The sequence below is a fragment of the Lepidochelys kempii genome, chromosome 14 (assembly GCF_965140285.1).
Source record: "Lepidochelys kempii isolate rLepKem1 chromosome 14, rLepKem1.hap1, whole genome shotgun sequence".
Lineage (NCBI taxonomy): Eukaryota > Metazoa > Chordata > Testudines > Cheloniidae > Lepidochelys > Lepidochelys kempii.
Window position 1 is genome coordinate 51,028,657 of NC_136393.1, and position 21,581 is coordinate 51,050,237.

At 63.8% G+C, this 21,581-nt stretch overlaps 1 protein-coding gene across 1 annotated transcript in view; it reads right to left on the reverse strand.

Moving 5' to 3' along the window:
• Positions 1-21,581, reverse strand: part of COL11A2 (collagen type XI alpha 2 chain) — a 79,095-nt gene that overhangs the window by 46,782 nt on the left and 10,732 nt on the right. Inside the window, 14 exon segments of the mRNA XM_078848402.1 lie at positions 49-135; positions 1,672-1,746; positions 2,217-2,279; positions 2,395-2,436; positions 3,461-3,520; positions 5,083-5,247; positions 5,756-5,908; positions 7,595-8,038; positions 8,862-8,966; positions 9,884-10,021; positions 10,957-11,119; positions 17,819-17,910; positions 17,913-18,031; positions 18,784-18,951. Of these exon segments, the coding sequence (XP_078704528.1) occupies positions 49-135; positions 1,672-1,746; positions 2,217-2,279; positions 2,395-2,436; positions 3,461-3,520; positions 5,083-5,247; positions 5,756-5,908; positions 7,595-8,038; positions 8,862-8,966; positions 9,884-10,021; positions 10,957-11,119; positions 17,819-17,910; positions 17,913-18,031; positions 18,784-18,951 (1,874 nt within the window).

Genomic DNA, 21,581 nt, shown 5'->3' on the forward strand with positions numbered 1-21,581 from the left:
CCCTGACCCGGCCCAACTCTCCCTGCCCTGTCTCCACTTTAGACTTACCCGGGCTTGCTGTAAAATGGCCTGCGCTTGTGCCTCTTGTGCGGACACCGCGGGCCCCTTGTCTCCACCGCTGCTCCCAAACCGAAACTGGGGGAGGAAAGACAAACCTTCAGGTGTGAAAATCACACTGCCGCCATCCCTGAACTCACACTGCCCTCCCAGAACTGGGCTCCTGGGAGACATACCCGGAGCCCTCCCTTGAGCTCCAGAGCCCAAGGCCTGCTCTGTCCTTCACATGTCACGATGCCGGGGGGCGAGGGAGGGGGGGAAGCAGATCACATTGCCAGAGCTCCCCTGGCCTGTTGTATTTTCCCAGAGATTTGCTGCAACCTATCCAATTCCAGGCTGCATTCCTGGTACTCTCCCTTCTCGTCTAGACTCACACATATCCACTGCATGCTCTACGATTCTAGGTAATACTACCAGAGTGCCCATTTCTGTTCCATACACAGATAAGCGCACCGTGTAGGCTTGCTAGTTTCAGGTAATGCTATCAGGGTTCACCCTTCTATTCTAGACTCCCTGCATCATCTTTGGTTCTAGATAATGCTATTAACACTAGCCTTTCTGTTCTTAACTCACTGTGCTCTCCAGTTCTAGATCACGCTACGAGAGCTCTCCCTTCTATCCTAAATTCCCATATCCCTATTATATTATCTACATTTCCAGAGAACAGCACCAGAGTCTCCCTGTCCTGTTCTAGATTCCACACAGGCCCATCCACTGTGCAATCTCCAGTTCTAGATCACAGGTTTTTCTTCTAATCTAGACCTAGACATCTTTTCTGGTTTTAGGTAATATTTGTAGAATCCATCTTGTCTGTTAGAGATTTATACTCTAAGATGCCTCTGTTTTAGGAGTTACTCTCTGGGTTCTACATTCAAATAGCCCCACTACATACTAACCAGGACTAGCTAAGAGAATCAGCCTCCTCTTTCCCATATCTTAGATGCTCACAGATCCACTCTAAAATCTTCAGTTCTAGATCACAGTACTAGAGTTCCCCTTTTTGGTTTAGACTTCAGCTGACCCACTGTATCCTCCCCAGTTCTACCATCTCTGTTCTCTCATCCCTTTTAGATTCCTACAGGTCCATCTATCCTCTCTGGTTCTAGGCCATGCTATCAGAGTTCCTCTTGTTTTACTCTAGACCCCGCAAGCCCACTGTATAGGCTACAGTATTAGGTATCTGAGTTCTTGAGCCCCATAGACCCATTTTATCATCTACCAGTTCTGGATACTGCTATCTGAGCCCCATGCCTGCCCTAGATTTCCACAGACACATCATATTGTCCCTAGTTCTAGGTAACACAGTGAGAGTCTTCCTTGATTTATTCAAGACCCACAAACCCACATTATCCTTTCTGGTTCTAGATCACACAAATTAGTTCTCCTGATCTTATTCTAGACCTCAGAGCCCCCACCTTCCATATACTTCCTTGTTCCAGCTCCCACAAGTATTTCGTCTAGTTTTATTCTAGAGCCCACAGAGCCACCCCAGGTCTAGGTCACCCTATCAGCACCTTCCCCTGCTGTTCTAGACCCTAGTCAGCCTGTGTTAGCCCATTCCATTCCAGACTGCAGCAGCCCCATCATTAACCCATCAAACACCTCCTCACTCACCGGGAGCATGAGGGACGTGCCAGGGGGTCCAGGCATCCCATCCGAGCCAGGGAGACCTGAACGGCCAGGAGGACCCTGTTGGAGGGAGACGCAGAGCGGGAGGTTATTGCACGGGGACGGGGCCTGCGATCTTCCCCTCAGACAGTGCTGCTGCTGCCCCTGCACGTCTCAGCAACCACAGCCCCTCCAGCGCTGCACCCATCTTCCCCACACACAGTGCCAGCCTCATATTCTCCCAACACCCTGACACACACTGGCCTTGCCGGGATCTCTGGCCTACCTCCAAACACCCCAGGCCATCGGCGCTGTGTATGCACACGCATGCACAATCCCACACGCTAATGCTTGCACACTCCCAGGTACTCACACGCCCGGCGCCTTCCCCAGCCAAGGGGGCACAATGACATCCCACCCCAGCAAACATTCGCACCTCACCATGCAAACTCACGTTCACTCCTCCCTTGGAAGGGGGGCCGCGGTCTCCCCAAGAGCTGGTGCTGGACCCCCAACCCCTGCCGTGGGGCCAGGTTCCAGCTCGCACTCACCCTCTCACCAGGATCTCCTGGGGGGCCCGGAGGGCCCTGTGTGCCCGGCGGCCCTGATATGCCCTGAGGAAACACATGAGAGACACACAGTGAGGTTAATGCACCAGCAGGTGGATCTGCCCCCGGCCCCAGAGCATCCCCCAGAACTCCCCGGACGGACAAACAGACAGGCTCTTACCGCAGGTCCCTCAGGGCCGGGGGGGCCCTCCACCAGCATTCCCTGCAGAACAAGAGGCAGAGAGCAGGGTTACGCCACCAACAGGCCCAGGTGGGGCAAGGGCAGAGTGGGCCCGGGGTGGGGAGCGATAAAGCCCCCACCTGAGGAGGCCTTGGACAGACACAGCCCCTGGCCAGGAGGCATCCTAGAGAGACTGGGGACTGCCCAGGTGAGTTTGAAAAGGGGGAAGGTCTCCCGGCTCATCCACACCCCTCGCCCACTCCCCCCATCAGGAGAGACGGCCACTGGCTGTGCACACACGACTGGGCACCCTCCCACGCACATAGACATCTACTAACACAAACATGCAAATACAGTGGCATGCATGCACCAGAGTGTGCAAATACACACAGACACACACGCCGTGGTGCGTAACAGATGCACACACATGGGAACTAACACCTACACGCAAACTAGATGTGCACTCACAGGCACTCACAAATACACATTTGCACACGCATACACAATTGTGCAAGCACCGACAGACAGGTACAAAGGTGAATCTGCAGGCAGAGGCCTGTGCAAACTCATGCACACACTCAGGGGCACATGCAACATATGTGCACACACATGATTCTTCCCCCTGGAAGTGTGACAATACATATATGCTTGTTCACACAGGTGTGCGGGGTCACGCACACATGTCCCATCCTGCCGTGCGCACCCTGCCCCCCTGCACACATACACTCGTCTGTGCCTATCATCACACGATAGATCACTACGTCCATCGCACAGACACACAACCCCGGGGGGGCTCCAGGCCCAGATGACCTGTGACGGGGCATTCAGGGCGTGCTGATCCCTGAATACGGCAGGGGCTGAGACAGGACAGGAGGAGTTGGGGGGGGGCTCTGTCCCATGCAGAGCAGGATATCCTGCTCCTGCCACAGGGTGCATTGGGGGCTGCATGGGGGTGGGGCACCCCAGGGCCCGGACTATGCAGAAATGGGCAACGTCCAGGCATGGACAATGGAGGGGCTGGTGGGATCAACTGATCTCCCCCTAACCCGTCGACGCAGAGACCTACCGGTTCCATGACGGCCGGCTCTCCCTTCTCTCCTTTGTAGCCTCTGACTCCGCGCACAGCCTGGGGGTAACACACATATAACCGCAAAGAGTGGCCCGGTCAATATAACACACCCGAGGCCCACTCTGGCACCCTCCCAGCCCTGCAAATCCCAGCTCCCCCATCGGGCGGCAGGGCTCATCGAGCACCACTCAGCCGCACCACCCCGAGGCTCTGTTATCTGAGGCTCCCTGTCCCCCATGGTCTGAGGAAAAATGGAGTAAAGGTGAAGGAAATGCAGATCAGGGTCTGTGTAAATGTGGAGTAAAGTCTGAGTAAAGCTGAAGTAAACCTGGGGCAGGCTCTGTGTAAGGCCTCAGGATCGTGTCCCAACCCTTCAGTTATCCGCCTGCAGCCTAGGGAGACAAGGCTGCCGTTTCTCATTGGAACCCACCCTCGCCCCTATCAGCTCCCTTGGAGCCTCTGGGCCCGTTGAGTTAGGGTGCTCTGTTAGCTCTGAGCTAATCAATGCATCGCAACCCACAGCAGCTCTGAAGGGAAACTGAGGACAGGTCACATCACCAGGTGAAACACACCCCAGGGGAGGCGGTCAGGGGGAGGAGAGATTTAAAGGTCCACATCTGGAGATGCCCCAGCCCTAAATCGCCAGCCCCATTGAGATGGCAGCGTGCGGGGAGGGGAATTACCGCATCCGTTTTGGAGGTTACCCCCCAAATCGGTAATTGACACCAGCGCGGCCAATACTCGGGGAGGTGGGTGAATAACAGAGATGGCCGTATGTGGGGATGACATCACAGGGCGTAAGATGACATCACAGAGTGGGGATGTCCTGGCGGGTTGGGGCATTGCCAAGGCAGAGGATGTCATGGTTATAACATCAGGTGCGATGCCATTGGGGCATGACAGGCCCATCTCTGAACATACGAGGTGGGGGAGAGGGTGCTGATGTCACTCCGAGCAAGAAGTGACCTCACAAGAGAGGAAGCGCATCACAGGAAATGGAATGGCGGAGGGAAAGTGACACAATGGTCAGTGAGGTGCAGGGAAGGACTGCCAAAGACAGGAAGCGACCACTATACTGGACAACCATGACCCGCATGATGCCAAGCCAACACGGAGGAAGTGATGTCACGACAAACAGAAAATGACTGTGACACAACAGTAAATGCTGACAAGGAGGCAGGGATGCCACGAACAAAATGACACCACACAGGAAGTGACAACAATTCAAACAGTAGTGACACCATGAAAAGCAGGAAGTGACACCATGAAAAGCAGGAAGTGACACATCGACAAACAGGAATTAACACATCAGAAAGCGACACCACGGCAAACAGGAAGTGCCGCCATGACACACCAACAAATGGCCACAAACAGGAAGTGACACCATGACGATGACAACACAGAGCCATGAACAGGACATGACATCTCAACAAACAAGAAGTGACACCATGACGACAACAACACAGAGCCATGAATGGGAGGTGACATCTCAACAAACAGTAACTGACACCATGAGACACCAACACAGGACCACAAACATGACGGACGCCACCGAAAGACCATCCACGAGAGGCCAGCAGGAGGAAGGGCCCGAGGAGACGTCCCCGTGCCCCACTTACGCCTCCATTCTGGGGGGTCTCTGCAGAGAGCACGGGCCCCAGCTCCGATGGCTCAGCTCCCTCAGGAAAGTCCTTATAGACGTACTCGTACTCCTGCCCCGTCACGTACTCCTCCACGAGCACCTCGTCCTCACCCGGAGCGGCAGGGGCCGGGCTGGGAGCCTCCTGCCCCACGGGATGGGGGAGAAGCGGAGCAGGGAAGGGGAGAACGAAAAGAAACCCAGCAACACGTTAATGCACAGCACGGTGCCTACTGGGAGACAGGACCAAGGAGATGTGCCGAAACTGGATCCCCCAGAACTCCTTGACTCCCAGCCCCCTCTCTCCCGGCTCTAACCCATTAGACCCCATTCTCCACCCAGAGCTGGAGATAGAACCCAGGAGTCCTGATCCCCCAGTCCTCAATCCTCAGTCCTTTCCCCACAGACCCCTCTCTCTTCCCCCTGGAGCAGGGTCTCCATCTCTTCCATCATGGGATCAGCACAGAGGCAGCTCTCAGGGGGACCAGCCCTGAATAGCGTGGGGAGGCTTTAAGGCCCCACCCCACTGAGACAGATAGTGGGGCTGTGGAGAACTAGGGGGGAGCTAGACCTAACCCTGGAGCCAGCTCAGCCCCGTTCCCCTTCCCATCCAGACCCTTAGCCACCCCCCAGTCCAACCCCAGGGCGGTTACCTCAGCCCAGGGCTCCGAGGGGGACGGGGGAGTCACCTCCAGCCCCATTGTCTCCTCCCAGTAGGCACCATCAGGGTCCTGGTCAAGGGGTAGGATATAATCCAGGTACTTGCCAGCCCCCCAGGGCTCCTCTGTAGGGGACAGCCCCACATCCTGGGGGGTGGGGTTGGCAGTCACCAGGACCCGGGGGCAACAGGGTTGGAACAGCAGTCATGGGGGCCGAGGGAGAAAGATGGATGGATGGATGCGATGGATGGATGGATATGCATGAGGACAGATGGACAGATGGATGCAGGCCATGGATAGATGGATATACATGAGGACAGATGGATGCAATGGATAGATAAACATGCATAGGGATGGATAGACAGATGGACAGACAGGCAGATATGCACAGGGATGAGTGGATGCAATGGATGGATGGAAGGATGGATATGCATGAGGACAGATGGACAGATGGATGCAGGCCATGGATGGATGGATATGCATGAGGACAGATGGATGCAATGGATAGATAAACATGCATAGGGATGGACAGACAGATGGACAGACAGGCAGATATGAACAGGGATGGATGGATGCAATGGACAAATGGAAGTGCATGGAGATGGACGGCGATACATGAGGATAGATTGACAGATATGCACAGGGATAGATGGATTAGAGGAGAGAGAGAAAGAGGACAGAAGTATTAGTAGGTTATTCTTGTTCTACCTCCTGGGGAAGGGGCAGGGGCAGCAGAACTGGATTCATCCCGGATCGTTTTCCCAGACACACGGAGACAAACCGATCGCTGATGGAATCGCACCACCCTGCAGCACCCCCTGCCAGGGAGCGACTACCCCTTGTCACTCAAGGAGGACTCGGGGTGTCCATTCACGGGAAAGAAGGTGCAAGATAAATAAACACAGAGAGAAAATGTGAGGGAAGTGGGACACGGGACCTTTCCCCTCTAGGGGGCACCGGCTCCAATCCGGCCCCAGGGCACGGACTGGCTGGCTCAGGGGGCAGGGAATGGGACACGGGGCCTGTCCCCTCTAAGGGGCGCTGGCTGAGATTTGTCCCTATGGGGGGCACTGGCTGGCTACGGGGGGGCAGGGAATGGGACACAGGGCCTGGCCCTCTGAGATTCGGCCCCATGAGGGGGACTGGCTGTCTCAGGGGGGCAGGGAATGGGACACAGGGCCTGGCCCTCTGAGATACGGCCCCATGGGGGGGACTGGCTGGCTCAGGGGGGCAGGGAATGGGACATGGGGCCTGGCTCTCTGAGATACGGCCCCATGAGGGGGACTGGCTGGCTCAGGGGGGCAGGGAATGGGACACAGGGCCTGTCCCCTCTAAGGGGCGCTGGCTGAGATTTGGCCCCATGGGGGGAACTGGCTGGCTCAGGGGGGCAGGGAATGGGACACGGGGCCTGTTTCTCTGAGATACGGCCCCATGGGGGGGACTGGCTGGCTCCGGGGGGCAGGGAATGGGACACGGGGCCTGTCCCCTCTGAGATACGGCCCCATGGGGGGGACTGGCTGGCTCAGAGGGGCAGGGAATGGGACACGGGGCCTGTCCCCTCTGAGATACGGCCCCATGGGGGGGACTGGCTGGCTCGGGGGGCAGGGAATGGGACACAGGGCCTTCCCCACATTCCCTGTCTGCTGGTTTATTTATGTTGCCGAGGTGCTTCCCGAATGGCCCCGCCACCGACGGACAGACACGAGCGAGACGCACAGACTGGGGGGGCGGGGATGGGGTGGGGGGAGCATGCTCCCCTGCACGGATCTCAGATCGTGCTGCCCCCTCGGGGCGGTGCCCAGCACCGATCTGGATGCCTCGCTCTTGCTCTACCTGCCGGTAGCTGTTGCCGTGTTTCCTGGGCGCGCCGGTACCAGCGTAGGCCTTCCCCCCCGTCTGGGCCTTGCCCAGGGCATTTTTCACGGCCGGGTGTTTCCCCCCAGCTGCCATCTTGGCGTTGCCGGGGGACTTGGCGTTGCCGGGGGACTTGCCGGGGGATTTGCCGTTGCCGGGGGCTTTGCCGGGGGCTTTGCCGTTGCCGGGGGATTTCCCGCCGCCGGGGGCTTTGCCGTAGGCTGGGGCCGTGCTCATCAGCTGCTGCCGTTTCTGCTGCTTGGCTGCCGGCTTGGCGGGCGCCTTGCGGCCCGGCCCGGCGGGTTTCTGGTGCCGCAACGTGAGGAGGAGGAGGAGGAGGAGGAGGAGGATGGAGGTGATGAGGGTGAGGATGAAGATGGCAGCGACACACACACAGACCAGGAGCCGGGCACAGAAAGAAAACACAACACACAGGGCATGAGTTCACGAGGAGCAGGGGCGCAGGGGCTGCTGCTGCAGGGACCCCCCCGGTGTACGAAGCACCCCACATCCCTCAGGGTTGCCCCAAAGCCCCTCTGCCCCTGGGATCCAGATACATACAGAGCACCCCAAATCTCCAGGGGTTGCCCCAGAACCCCCTCTGCCTCTGGGGACCTGGATACATACAGAGCACCCTGAATCTCTAGGGGTCACCCCAGAGCCCCCTCTCCCCTGGGGACCTGGATACATATAGAGCACCCCAAATCTCCAGGGGTCGCCCCAGAACCCCCTCTGCCTCTGGGGACCTGGATACATACAGAGCACCCCAAATCTCCAGGGGTCACCCAGAGCCCCCTCTCCCCTGGGGACCTGGATACATATAGAGCACCCCAAATCTCCAGGGATCGCCCCAGAACCCCCTCTGCCTCTGGGGACCTGGATACATACAGAGCACCCCGAATCTCTAGGGGTCACCCCAGAGCCCCCATTGTCCTTGGGACCCCCATGTGTATGGAGCACACACCGGGATTCCCTCCCCTCTGCCCCACCCCCAGAGGCCCCATCAGCAGGTTACAATGTGTGGAGGGCATGGCTTGCCCCCCACTAGTATCCCCATTCCCTGCCCCCCAACCCGTGCCTCCCGCGCTCCTGCTCAGGGGGTGCAATGAAGCAGTGATGGATGGACGGACGGACGGACGGATGGATGGATGACACTGCCATGAGAGGATGAGACTCAGACACAACGGGAGCTGGGACAGACAGACGGACGTTGTGGGCGGAGCAGAGCCTGCCCCCCCCCGGTTACCTGCTCCACTGTGCCCCCCGAAGGAGTGGGGAGGGACGCGTTCCCATCCTCTTTATTCCCGTAAGAGTCGGGGTACTCATAGTACTCCACCTCCTCCTCAAAGTACTAGGCGACAGGGGGGAGGGAGGGACGGTGGAAGGGGGGAAAGGAGGAGAACAAAATAATCATAACAGAAACCCACAGCGCGGGGAGGGTCAGGGGCTGGACCAGGGTGTGGGGGTCTGTCTGGTCCCCCCCACCCCAGTTCTTCCCCCCCCCCGGCTTCCCCACCCCTGGTCCCCTCCCCCTCCCTAGGCCTGACTCTCAGCTCCCCCACTCAGGGCAGGGATGAGGGGGGGAGAACGGCCTTTAAACCTCCAGTTCTGGGGTTTACCCCCCACCCCACCGCAAGCCAGAGCAGCCTGCCCCGAGAAGGAGCAGGGCACACTGGGAACACGGGGGGCCCCGAGAAGGAGCAGGGTACGCTGGGAACACGGGGGGTGGGGGGCCCCGAGAAGGAGCAGGGCACGCTGGGAACACGGGGGGCAGGTGGCCCCGAGAAGGAGCAGGGCACGCTGGGAACACGGGGGCGGGTGGCCCCATATGGGGGAGAGTTATGAGGGGCAGGTGGGAGGTCTGGGACCCTGAGATGAAGCTGGCAATGTTTCCCCAGGGGGCCAGTGCGGGGTCCCAGTGGATGGGTGGGGTCTGAGGGGCAGATTGGGGTGGGGGACCCTGAGATGAACCCGGCAGTGTCTCCTCGGGGGGTTTCAGGCTTTTTCCCTTTGAACCAGAAAACGTCAGTGAAGGACCAGCAGCCCCATATCCCCCCGAGATGAGCCCCACAGGCCCGACCAGCCCCGTAACCCCCCGCCAGATCAGCCCCACAAGCCCGATCAGCTCCACGGGCCCATCCAGCCCCATATCCCCCACGAGATCAGTGTATCCCCCCGAAAATCAGCTCCCCAGGCCCACCCAGCCCGTATCCTCCCCGAGATCAGACCCAAAGGCCTGACCTGCTCGGTCTGCCCCATGTCCCTCACCTGGGGCCTGGCAGGTCTCTGCAGAGCCTCCTGTGCCTGGGGCAGGTGGGGCAGGGCAGGGCAGTCGGGGCTGTAGTGCTCGCAGTAGTCGTAGGCCGCCTGGGGGTTCGGGGCGATGAGCAGCTGCTGGATGTCACCCTGCAGAGAAAGATGGGGTGATGGGATGGGCACTGCTGGGCCTGGAGTCCCCACCTGCCACGAATGGGGAAAGGGGCCAGGGACGGAGGGATGGGGTTGGATGGAGGGCTGGGAGGGGATGGATCATGGATGGACTGCAGGGGATAGAGGGATGGGGGGCTGGAGGGAGGGGATGAAGGGATGGATCATGGATGGATGGAGGGTAGGGTGGATGGATGACTGGGTGGATGGACAGGTGTGTGGGAATGGAGGGAGGGAGGGTGGGGATGGAGGGATAGATTGGGGGGACAGAGGGATGGGTGGGTGGAAGGCTGTGTGCAGGGATGGATGGATGGATGGTTGGAGGATTGGGTGGATGGACAGGTGTGTGGGGCTGGATGTGGGGACGGAGGGTGGGTGGAGGGGTGTGTGCAGGGATGGATGGATGGATGGATGATTGGGTGGAAGGACAGGTGCGTGGGGATGGAAGGAGGGAGGGAGGTGGGTATGGAGGGATGGATTGGGGGGACAGAGGGATGGGTGGGTGGAGAGGTGTGTGCAGGGATGGATGGAGGATTGGGTGGATGCACAGGTGTGCGTGGGGATGGAGGGAGGGAGGGTTGGGATGAAAGGATGGATCGTGGATGGATTAGGGGCATAGAAGGATGGATGGATGCATGTGGCAATGGATGGAGGGATGGATTGGGGGATAGATGGAGGGGTGTGTATAGGGAGCAAGGGTAGGAGGTTGGGGATGGAGGGTGGAAGGAGAGGAGTTACCCTGATACCATCCTGCTTCCCTATTGTGACCCCACCCAGAAATAACCCCCAATTTCCCCCCAAACCACCCCCAGGCACTGCCCCCCATTCCTCACACCCAGCCAGTCTTAGGGGAGACATGGGGGTCAGGCAGGGTCCCCATGGGCCGGGGGATGCAGGAAAGTCTGGGCCGGTACCTGGAAGACCTCTTCGTCGAGGATGCGGGTGCCAAAGACAGTGATGCCACGGGTGTCGATCACCGGGCGGGGGCCCCGGGGCAGCGTCCGCGTCACCTTCTTCTTACAGTCCAGGATCAGGGTCACGGACTGTCTGTGCACACTTAGTGCCAGCCGGTGCCACCTGGGGCACAGACACGCCGATGGGAGGGGGCAGGACAGACAGACACGGGGGGAGACAGGACAGGAGGACGTGAGGGATGAAAAGGGGAGTCCTCCGGGGTTGGAGTCAGGTCGGTGTAGGGGGCAGAGGGTACCCATGAGCTGCAGTGTTGGGGGTCAGGGGTCGGCAGGTACCCACTTGCCGGCACTGAGGTTGATACCCGGGAAGAGCGGGGAGTCCTCGGGGGTGGGGTGGGGGGTGCAACGGTTTGGGGGTCAGGGGTCGGCAGGTACCCACTTGCCGGCACTGAGGTTGATACCCGGGAAGAGTGTGGAGTCCTCGGGGGGGGGGGTGCAGGGTTTGGGGGTCAGCGGGTACCCACTTGCCGTCAGCGAGGTTGATGCCCCGGAAGAGCGGGGAGTCCTCGGGGGGGGGGTGCAGGGTTTGGGGGTCAGGGCTCGGCGGGTACCCACTTGCCGTCAGCGAGGTTGATGCCCCGGAAGAGCGGGGAGTCCTCGGGGGGGGGGTGCAGGGTTTGGGGGTCAGGGCTCGGCGGGTACCCACTTGCCGTCAGCGAGGTTGATGCCCCGGAAGAGCGGGGAGTCCTCGGGGGGGGGAGGGGTGCAGGGTTTGGGGGTCAGGGGTCGGCGGGTACCCACTTGCCGTCAGCGAGGTTGATGCCCCGGAAGAGCGGGTAGTCCTCGGGGGGGGGGTGCAGGGTTTGGGGGTCAGGGCTCGGCGGGTACCAACTTGCCGTCAGCGAGGTTGATGCCCCGGAAGAGCGGGGAGTCCTCGGGGGGGTGTGCAGGGTTTGGGGGTCAGGGGTCGGCGGGTACCCACTTGCCATCAGCGAGGTTGATGCCCCGGAAGAGCGGGTAGTCCTCGGGGGGGGGTGCAGGGTTTGGGGGTCAGGGGTCGGCGGGTACCCACTTGCCGTCAGCGAGGTTGATGCCCCGGAAGAGCGGGGAGTCCTCGGGGGGGGGTGCAGGGTTTGGGGGTCAGGGCTCGGCGGGTACCCACTTGCCGTCAGCGAGGTTGATGCCCCGGAAGAGCGGGTAGTCCTCGGGGGGGGGGTGCAGGGTTTGGGGGTCAGGGCTCGGCGGGTACCCACTTGCCGTCAGCGAGGTTGATGCCCCGGAAGAGCGGGGAGTCCTCGGGGGGGGGTGCAGGGTTTGGGGGTCGGCGGGTACCCACTTGCCGTCAGCGAGGTTGATGCCCCGGAAGAGCGGGGAGTCCTCGGGGGGGGGGGTGCAGGGTTTGGGGGTCAGGGCTCGGCGGGTACCCACTTGCCGTCAGCGAGGTTGATGCCCCGGAAGAGCGGGGAGTCCTCGGGGGGGGGTGCAGGGTTTGGGGGTCAGGGGTCGGCGGGTACCCACTTGCCATCAGCGAGGTTGATGCCCCGGAAGAGCGGGGAGTCCTCGGGGGGGGGTGCAGGGTTTCGGGGTCAGGAGTCGGCGGGTACCCACTTGCCGTCAGCGAGGTTGATGCCCCGGAAGAGCGGGGAGTCCTCGGGGGGGGAGGGGTGCAGGGTTTGGGGGTCGGCGGGTACCCACTTGCCGTCAGCGAGGTTGATGCCCCGGAAGAGCGGGGAGTCCTCGGGGGGGGGAGGGGTGCAGGGTTTGGGGGTCGGCGGGTACCCACTTGCCGTCAGCGAGGTTGATGCCCCGGAAGAGCGGGGAGTCCTCGGGGGGGGAGGGGTGCAGGGTTTGGGGGTCGGCGGGTACCCACTTGCCGTCAGCGAGGTTGATGCCCCGGAAGAGCGGGGAGTCCTCGGGGGGGGAGGGGTGCAGGGTTTGGGGGTCGGCGGGTACCCACTTGCCGTCAGCGAGGTTGATGCCCCGGAAGAGCGGGGAGTCCTCGGGGAGGGGGGTGCAGGGTTTGGGGGTCAGGAGTCGGCGGGTACCCACTTGCCATCAGCGAGGTTGATGCCCCGGAAGAGCGGGGAGTCCTCGGGGGGGGGAGGGGTGCAGGGTTTGGGGGTCAGGGGTCGGCGGGTACCCACTTGCCGTCAGCGAGGTTGATGCCCCGGAAGAGCGGGTAGTCCTCGGGGGGGGGTGCAGGGTTTGGGGGTCAGGGCTCGGCGGGTACCCACTTGCCGTCAGCGAGGTTGATGCCCCGGAAGAGCGGGGAGTCCTCGGGGGGGGGGTGCAGGGTTTGGGGGGTCAGGGCTCGGCGGGTACCCACTTGCCGTCAGCGAGGTTGATGCCCCGGAAGAGCGGGGAGTCCTCGGGGGGGGGGTGCAGGGTTTGGGGGTCAGGGCTCAGCGGGTACCCACTTGCCGTCAGCGAGGTTGATGCCCCGGAAGAGCGGGGAGTCCTCGGGGGGGGGGGTGCAGGGTTTGGGGGTCAGGGCTCGGCGGGTACCCACTTGCCGTCAGCGAGGTTGAGGCCCCGGAAGAGCGGGGAGTCCTCGGGGGGGGGTGCAGGGTTTGGGGGTCAGGGCTCGGCGGGTACCCACTTGCCGTCAGCGAGGTTGATGCCCCGGAAGAGCGGGGAGTCCTCGGGGGGGGGGGTGCAGGGTTTGGGGGTCAGGAGTCGGCGGGTACCCACTTGCCGTCAGCGAGGTTGATGCCCCGGAAGAGCGGGTAGTCCTCGGGGGGGGGGGTGCAGGGTTTGGGGGTCAGGAGTCGGCGGGTACCCACTTGCCGTCAGCGAGGTTGATGCCCCAGAAGAGCGGGGAGTCCTCGGGGGGGGGGGTGCAGGGTTTGGGGTTCGGCGGGTACCCACTTGCCGTCAGTGAGGTTGATGCCCCGGAAGAGCGGGGAGTCCTCGGGGGGGGAGGGGTGCAGGGTTTGGGGGTCAGGGCTCGGCGGGTACCCACTTGCCGTCAGCGAGGTTGATGCCCCGGAAGAGCGGGGAGTCCTCGGGGGCGGGTGCAGGGTTTGGGGGTCAGGAGTCGGCGGGTACCCACTTGCCGTCAGCGAGGTTGATGCCCCGGAAGAGCGGGGAGTCCTCGGGGGGGGAGGGGTGCAGGGTTTGGGGGTCGGCGGGTACCCACTTGCCGTCAGCGAGGTTGATGCCCCGGAAGAGCAGGGAGTCCTCGGGGGGGGGAGGGGTGCAGGGTTTGGGGGTCGGCGGGTACCCACTTGCCGTCAGCGAGGTTGATGCCCCGGAAGAGCGGGGAGTCCTCGGGGGGGAGGGGTGCAGGGTTTGGGGGTCAGGGGTCGGCGGGTACCCACTTGCCGTCAGCGAGGTTGATGCCCCGGAAGAGCGGGGAGTCCTCGGGGGGGGGTGCAGGGTTTGGGGGTCAGCGGGTACCCACTTGCCGTCAGCGAGGTTGATGCCCCGGAAGAGCGGGTAGTCCTCGGGGGGGGAGGGGTGCAGGGTTTGGGGGTCGGCGGGTACCCACTTGCCGTCAGCGAGGTTGATGCCCCGGAAGAGCGGGGAGTCCTCGGGGGGGGAGGGGTGCAGGGTTTGGGGGTCGGCGGGTACCCACTTGCCGTCAGTGAGGTTGATGCCCCGGAAGAGCGGGGAGTCCTCGGGGGGGGGGGGTGCAGGGTTTGGGGGTCAGGGCTCGGCGGGTACCCACTTGCCGTCAGCGAGGTTGATGCCCCGGAAGAGCGGGGAGTCCTCGGGGGGGGGGTGCAGGGTTTGGGGGTCAGGGCTCGGCGGTACCCACTTGCCGTCAGCGAGGTTGATGCCCCGGAAGAGCGGGGAGTCCTCGGGGGGGGGGGTGCAGGGTTTGGGGGTCAGGAGTCGGCGGGTACCCACTTGCCGTCAGCGAGGTTGATGCCCCAGAAGAGCGGGGAGTCCTCGGGGGGGGGTGCAGGGTTTGGGGTTCGGCGGGTACCCACTTGCCGTCAGCGAGGTTGATGCCCCGGAAGAGCGGGGAGTCCTCGGGGGGGGAGGGGTGCAGGGTTTGGGGGTCGGCGGGTACCCACTTGCCGTCAGCGAGGTTGATGCCCCGGAAGAGCGGGGAGTCCTTGGGGGGGGGAGGGGTGCAGGGTTTGGGGGTCGGCGGGTACCCACTTGCCGTCAGCGAGGTTGATGCCCCGGAAGAGCGGGGAGTCCTCGGGGGGGGAAGGGTGCAGGGTTTGGGGTCAGGGGTCGGCGGGTACCCACTTGCCGTCAGCGAGGTTGATGCCCCGGAAGAGCGGGTAGTCCTCGGGGGGGGGTGCAGGGTTTGGGGGTCAGGGCTCGGCGGGTACCCACTTGCCGTCAGCGAGGTTGATGCCCCGGAAGAGCGGGGAGTCCTCGGGGGGGGGGGGTGCAGGGTTTGGGGGTCAGCGGGTACCCACTTGCCGTCAGCGAGGTTGATGCCCCGGAAGAGCGGGTAGTCCTCGGGGGGGGGAGGGGTGCAGGGTTTGGGGGTCGGCGGGTACCCACTTGCCGTCAGCGAGGTTGATGACCCGGAAGAGCGGGGAGTCCTCGGGGGGGGAGGGGTGCAGGGTTTGGGGGTCGGCGGGTACCCACTTGCCGTCAGTGAGGTTGATGCCCCGGAAGAGCGGGGAGTCCTCGGGGGGGGGGGGTGCAGGGTTTGGGGGTCAGGGCTCGGCGGGTACCCACTTGCCGTCAGCGAGGTTGATGCCCCGGAAGAGCGGGGAGTCCTCGGGGGGGGGGTGCAGGGTTTGGGGGTCAGGGCTCGGCGGTACCCACTTGCCGTCAGCGAGGTTGATGCCCCGGAAGAGCGGGGAGTCCTCGGGGGGGGGGTGCAGGGTTTGGGGGTCAGGAGTCGGCGGGTACCCACTTGCCGTCAGCGAGGTTGATGCCCCAGAAGAGCGGGGAGTCCTCGGGGGGGGGTGCAGGGTTTGGGGTTCGGCGGGTACCCACTTGCCGTCAGCGAGGTTGATGCCCCGGAAGAGCGGGGAGTCCTCGGGGGGGGAGGGGTGCAGGGTTTGGGGGTCGGCGGGTACCCACTTGCCGTCAGCGAGGTTGATGCCCCGGAAGAGCGGGGAGTCCTTGGGGGGGGGAGGGGTGCAGGGTTTGGGGGTCGGCGGGTACCCACTTGCCGTCAGCGAGGTTGATGCCCCGGAAGAGCGGGGAGTCCTCGGGGGGGGAAGGGTGCAGGGTTTGGGGGTCAGGGGTCGGCGGGTACCCACTTGCCGTCAGCGAGGTTGATGCCCCGGAAGAGCGGGGAGTCCTTGGGGGGGGAGGGGTGCAGGGTTTGGGGGTCGGCGGGTACCCACTTGCCGTCAGCGAGGTTGATGCCCCGGAAGAGCGGGGAGTCCTCGGGGGGGGAGGGGTGCAGGGTTTGGGGGTCGGCGGGTACCCACTTGCCGTCAGCGAGGTTGATGCCCCGGAAGAGCGGGGAGTCCTCGGGGGGGGGGGTGCAGGGTTTGGGGGTCAGGGGTCGGCGGGTACCCACTTGCCGTCAGCGAGGTTGATGCCCCGGAAGAGCGGGGAGTCCTCGGGGGGGGGGTGCAGGGTTTGGGGGTCAGGGCTCGGCGGTACCCACTTGCCGTCAGCGAGGTTGATGCCCCAGAAGAGCGGGGAGTCCTCGGGGGGGGGTGCAGGGTTTGGGGGTCAGCGGGTACCCACTTGCCGTCAGCGAGGTTGATGCCCCGGAAGAGCGGGGAGTCCTCGGGGGGGGAGGGGTGCAGGGTTTGGGGGTCGGCGGGTACCCACTTGCCGTCAGCGAGGTTGATGCCCCGGAAGAGCGGGGAGTCCTTGGGGGGGGGAGGGGTGCAGGGTTTGGGGGTCGGCGGGTACCCACTTGCCGTCAGCGAGGTTGATGCCCCGGAAGAGCGGGGAGTCCTCGGGGGGGGAAGGGTGCAGGGTTTGGGGGTCAGGGGTCGGCGGGTACCCACTTGCCGTCAGCGAGGTTGATGCCCCGGAAGAGCGGGGAGTCCTTGGGGGGGGAGTGGGTGCAGGGTTTGGGGGTCGGCGGGTACCCACTTGCCGTCAGCGAGGTTGATGCCCCGGAAGAGCGGGGAGTCCTCGGGGGGGGGAGGGTGCAGGGTTTGGAGGTCGGCGGGTACCCACTTGCCGTCAGCGAGGTTGATGCCCCGGAAGAGCGGGGAGTCCTCGGGGGGGGGGGGGTGCAGGGTTTGGGGGTCAGGGGTCGGCGGGTACCCACTTGCCGTCAGCGAGGTTGATGCCCCGGAAGAGCGGGGAGTCCTCGGGGGGGGGTGCAGGGTTTGGGGGTCAGGGCTCGGCGGTACCCACTTGCCGTCAGCGAGGTTGATGCCCCAGAAGAGCGGGGAGTCCTCGGGGGGGGGTGCAGGGTTTGGGGGTCAGCGGGTACCCACTTGCCGTCAGCGAGGTTGATGCCCCGGAAGAGCGGGGAGTCCTCGGGGGGGGAGGGGTGCAGGGTTTGGGGGTCGGCGGGTACCCACTTGCCGTCAGCGAGGTTGATGCCCCGGAAGAGCGGGGAGTCCTTGGGGGGGGGAGGGGTGCAGGGTTTGGGGGTCGGCGGGTACCCACTTGCCGTCAGCGAGGTTGATGCCCCGGAAGAGCGGGGAGTCCTCGGGGGGGGGAAGGGTGCAGGGTTTGGGGGTCAGGGGTCGGCGGGTACCCACTTGCCGTCAGCGAGGTTGATGCCCCGGAAGAGCGGGGAGTCCTTGGGGGGGGGAGGGGTGCAGGGTTTGGGGGTCGGCGGGTACCCACTTGCCGTCAGCGAGGTTGATGCCCCGGAAGAGCGGGGAGTCCTCGGGGGGGGGAGGGGTGCAGGGTTTGGGGGTCGGCGGGTACCCACTTGCCGTCAGCGAGGTTGATGCCCCGGAAGAGCGGGGAGTCCTCGGGGGGGGAGGGGTGCAGGGTTTGGGGGTCGGCGGGTACCCACTTGCCGTCAGCGAGGTTGATGCCCCGGAAGAGCGGGGAGTCCTCGGGGGGGGGCCGGCCGCTCTGGTCCTGGTAGAGGAAGACGGGCGAGCGCGCCCCAGCTCCACGCCCAGCTGCTGGGTGCCGTGCTGGTCGTACATGGAGAGCAGGAACCCCTGGGTCCCGGCCTTGGGCCTCACCAGGGCCATGATGGAGAAATCCTCCGGGAACTTCCCTGGGGAGACAGCAGGGGCTGTGGGACCCCGCGGGGCAGGCGGCGGGGGCTTGGGGGGCAGGACGCTGGGGGGTGCAGAGACAGCCCAAGGGCGATGTAGGGATGTTCCACTAAGGACCAGGGGCGGGGGAACATCCCAAGGGGGACACGGGAGGTGCGGGAACGTCCCAAGGGGGCGTGGGAATGTTCCACTAGTGACATGGGGGTCACAGGAACGTTCCACGATGGACACTGGGGGGGGGTGGGAACATCCCAATGGGGCTGTAGGAAAGTGGGGGTGGGTGCACAGGAACGTTCCACGATGGACACTGGGGGGGTGGGAACATCCCAATGGGGCTGTAGGAAAGTGGGGGTGGGCGCACAGGAACGTTCCACGATGGACACTGGGGGGGTGGGAACATCCCAATGGGGCTGTAGGAAAGTGGGGGTGGGCGCACAGGAACGTTCCACGATGGACACTGGGGGGGGGGGGTGGGAACATCCCAATGGGGCTGTAGGAAAGTGGGGGTGGGCGCACAGGAATGTTCCCCTAGTGACACGGGAGGTGCGGGAACGTCCCAAGGGGGCGTGGGAATGTTCCACGGGGGGCGCGGGGCCATGCTGTGAGCTAGGGGGCGTGGACCAGCCGCGGAGGCGGGGGGAGCCTGTGGGCAGGGCCCAGCTGATGGAGGGCGCAGGGAGGGGGAACGTGCCGCAGGACAGGGCGGGGGTGGACGATCCCATGCGGTTGGGGCGGGCGCACGGCCCGGTACCTGAGAAGAGCTGCCTGGTGGGGGCGCTGATCTGCGCCTGCCGTGATATCCTGTAGGCCACGTCTGGCCCCGCCCCTGCCCGCCTGGCGGGGCAGAACCCCGTCGTCTTCCGTACGCCGGCCGGCTGGGCCTGGAAGTGCAGCGCCTTCAGCACGTCCACCGGCTCTGCTGCGGGACACGGGGGGAGGAGGGGTCAGAGCTCTGCAAACAGCCCCCACCTCCCCGACAGGGGCCCCCTCCCCAGCCCCACAGAGCTCCCCAGTTCTGGGATCACATAAACTCACCCCCGCAGCTACCAGGGTCCCCCCCTCCAGCCGTGACTCCCATTCCCCGCTGAGGCCTCTCCACATTCAGGCCCCACCAACCTATAAATCCCCCTCCCCATGAGAGACCTTCTGCCCTGGGGGCTGAGCTGTGGGGGGGTCCTGGAACAAGGTGGAGGAATGCCCCCAGAGCAGGCAGGCCTGGCTGCATGGAAGTGGGTGTCTGGGCAGCTCAGGGGGACTGGCCGTGGGTGCAGGAGATGGGATCCCCCTGCCCCGGTGCACTGGAGGCTGGCTATAAGATCCTGGCTGGGGGCTCAGGGCAGGGGGCCTCTGACTGGGGAGCGGGGGGGGGCTGGCAGGGCTGAGGAGGGGGTAGGAATCCCCTCAGGTGCGCTGGCCAGTTCTATCCAAATTCCAATCTTCCCTCCCGGGACGCTCACAGAGACAGGCTTTTTCAGGCCCAATCAACAGGGTCTTTGTTCCCAGCTGGCGAGGGAGGGGGTCTGGAGGGTCCAGGGGAAAACACACACACACACACACAGAGCGAGGGGGGCAGCGATTCACTCACACCCCCCATCTCACAATCACACACACACCCTCCCAGGCACAGCGCCTTTGCTGCCCAAAACGCAGCCCCCCCCCGCCCCCCGCAATGCCACCCCCCCAATGCCCCATTGCACACGCAGAATGCACCCTAAGCAGGCATCCAGCCGGCTTGCACGCGGCCCTCAGCACACACACTGCCTCTCGCACACACACGCACCCTTTCACCCCGGCCCCTTCTCCGTTGCAAGCCCCCCCACCCCACAACGGCACCCCCCATGTCAGGCACAATCACATGCCCGGCCTCACAGACGCACCCACCACGAGCTCACAATCCCCAGCTACACAAACCCCGTAGCACAGCGGCTCACCGGTATCACAATTACACACATACCCCCCCCCCCCACACTTCACAGCCCTAACGCGCTATCTCAGAGTCCCCCCACACTTCACAGCCCTACAGATCCCATTTCACAATTGCACGCAGCTGGGTCACAATCGCGTGCGCACCCCGTTACACAATTCGCCCCCAGCTCCCAGTCTGCCCCCCGCCCCCTCTCAGCTGAGCTCAATATTCCATGCTGGACAGAAACAGAAGCCATCAGCTCCAGCCGGGCCTGGCTCCTGGCCCACCCTCCCGCCCGCACCCCATACCTCAGGTGGGGCCGACCCCTCCCAGCCAGGGGCGAGGGGTGATGGGGGGCAGCAAGGCCAGCCTGCATATGGGGGCGGGGTGGAGGCAGAGGCGCTCAGATGGACAGACGGACGGGGACATGGACGGGTGACCCTCGCTCCAGCCAGGGCAGGTTTGTGAGGGAACGCCATCACCGCCCCGGGGTCTTGGGGTCAGGACCCTTGGAGGGAATTATCCCCCCCCATGGGACACTGGCCACAAGGCGGAGCCCAGGCCTGCTCACTGGGGTCAAGGGTGGGCAGTGGGTGAGCCTGCCGGGTGGGGGCACTGACCCCCCAAGTACAGGGGCTGCCCTAGTTGGGGGGTGATGGAGCAGGGCTGGGGGCAGGGACCTCAGGGGGTACTGTGCTGTGAGTGACCCCACCCTCCCGCCCCGTCTGTCTGTCTGCGTCTCTCCACATCTGTCCCCCTCTCCCATTTTTCCATCCAGCCCCCATCTGGGTTTCTCATCAGCCCCATGTTTATGGCCCTGTTGTGAGGGCGGGAGCCCCATTTCTCCCCCTCCCCCCCCCCCCCCCCCCCCCCGCCCTGTTGTTCCATTCGGCATCTGGCATCCATTAATATCCCCCGCAGGACACAGACAGTGAGACAGAGACCGGAGCCCTTGGCTCAGGGCACTGCCACGGGATCTCCAGCTGGGGCACTGCTCCAGGGAAGTCTGCAGCGCCAGACTTCCCGGCTGGGGACAGTGTTGTGAGGGAGGCTCACAGCACCGGGGTCCCTGGCTGGGGGCACTGCCACGGGGAAGCTCACAGCACTGGTGAACTGGCAGGGGAGGGGAACGTTAGCCCCTGGCAGAGAGGATCCAAGCCCCCCCCCCACACGCTCAGAGCCACGTCCCCAGCCGGGGTCCCCGGCCCCCCGGCCGCACGCTGAGCTCGGTGCTGGCCCAGCCCCAGCCGGGAGCGCTGGCAGCCAGGCCGCGCCAGCCGCACAGAGACACCTTTCTTCGGGCTGCCAGGCGGGTGCGAGGAAAAGCCATTAGGGCTGCATAGCTCAACTCCCCAGGGAGGGGTGGGGCGAGAATGGGGGAGGGGAGACTCCCCAGAGCCAGGGCTGGAATGGGGGGTCTGAGGGAGGAGACACTAGAGGAAGGGGGGGTGAAGGGGGGGTCGGGGGATATTGGCTGTAGAAAGAAGTGAGGGGAGAAGGGCCAGGAGCGGGGGGGGGGAGGGAGAGGGCTCCAGTGGGGGGTCACAGCGTGAGGGTCGGGGGGGGCTTATTCCCATGGAGGAGGAGCAGGAGAGAGGGGTGGGGGGGTCAGGTGGAGTGGGAGGGGCCAGACAGGAGAGGTC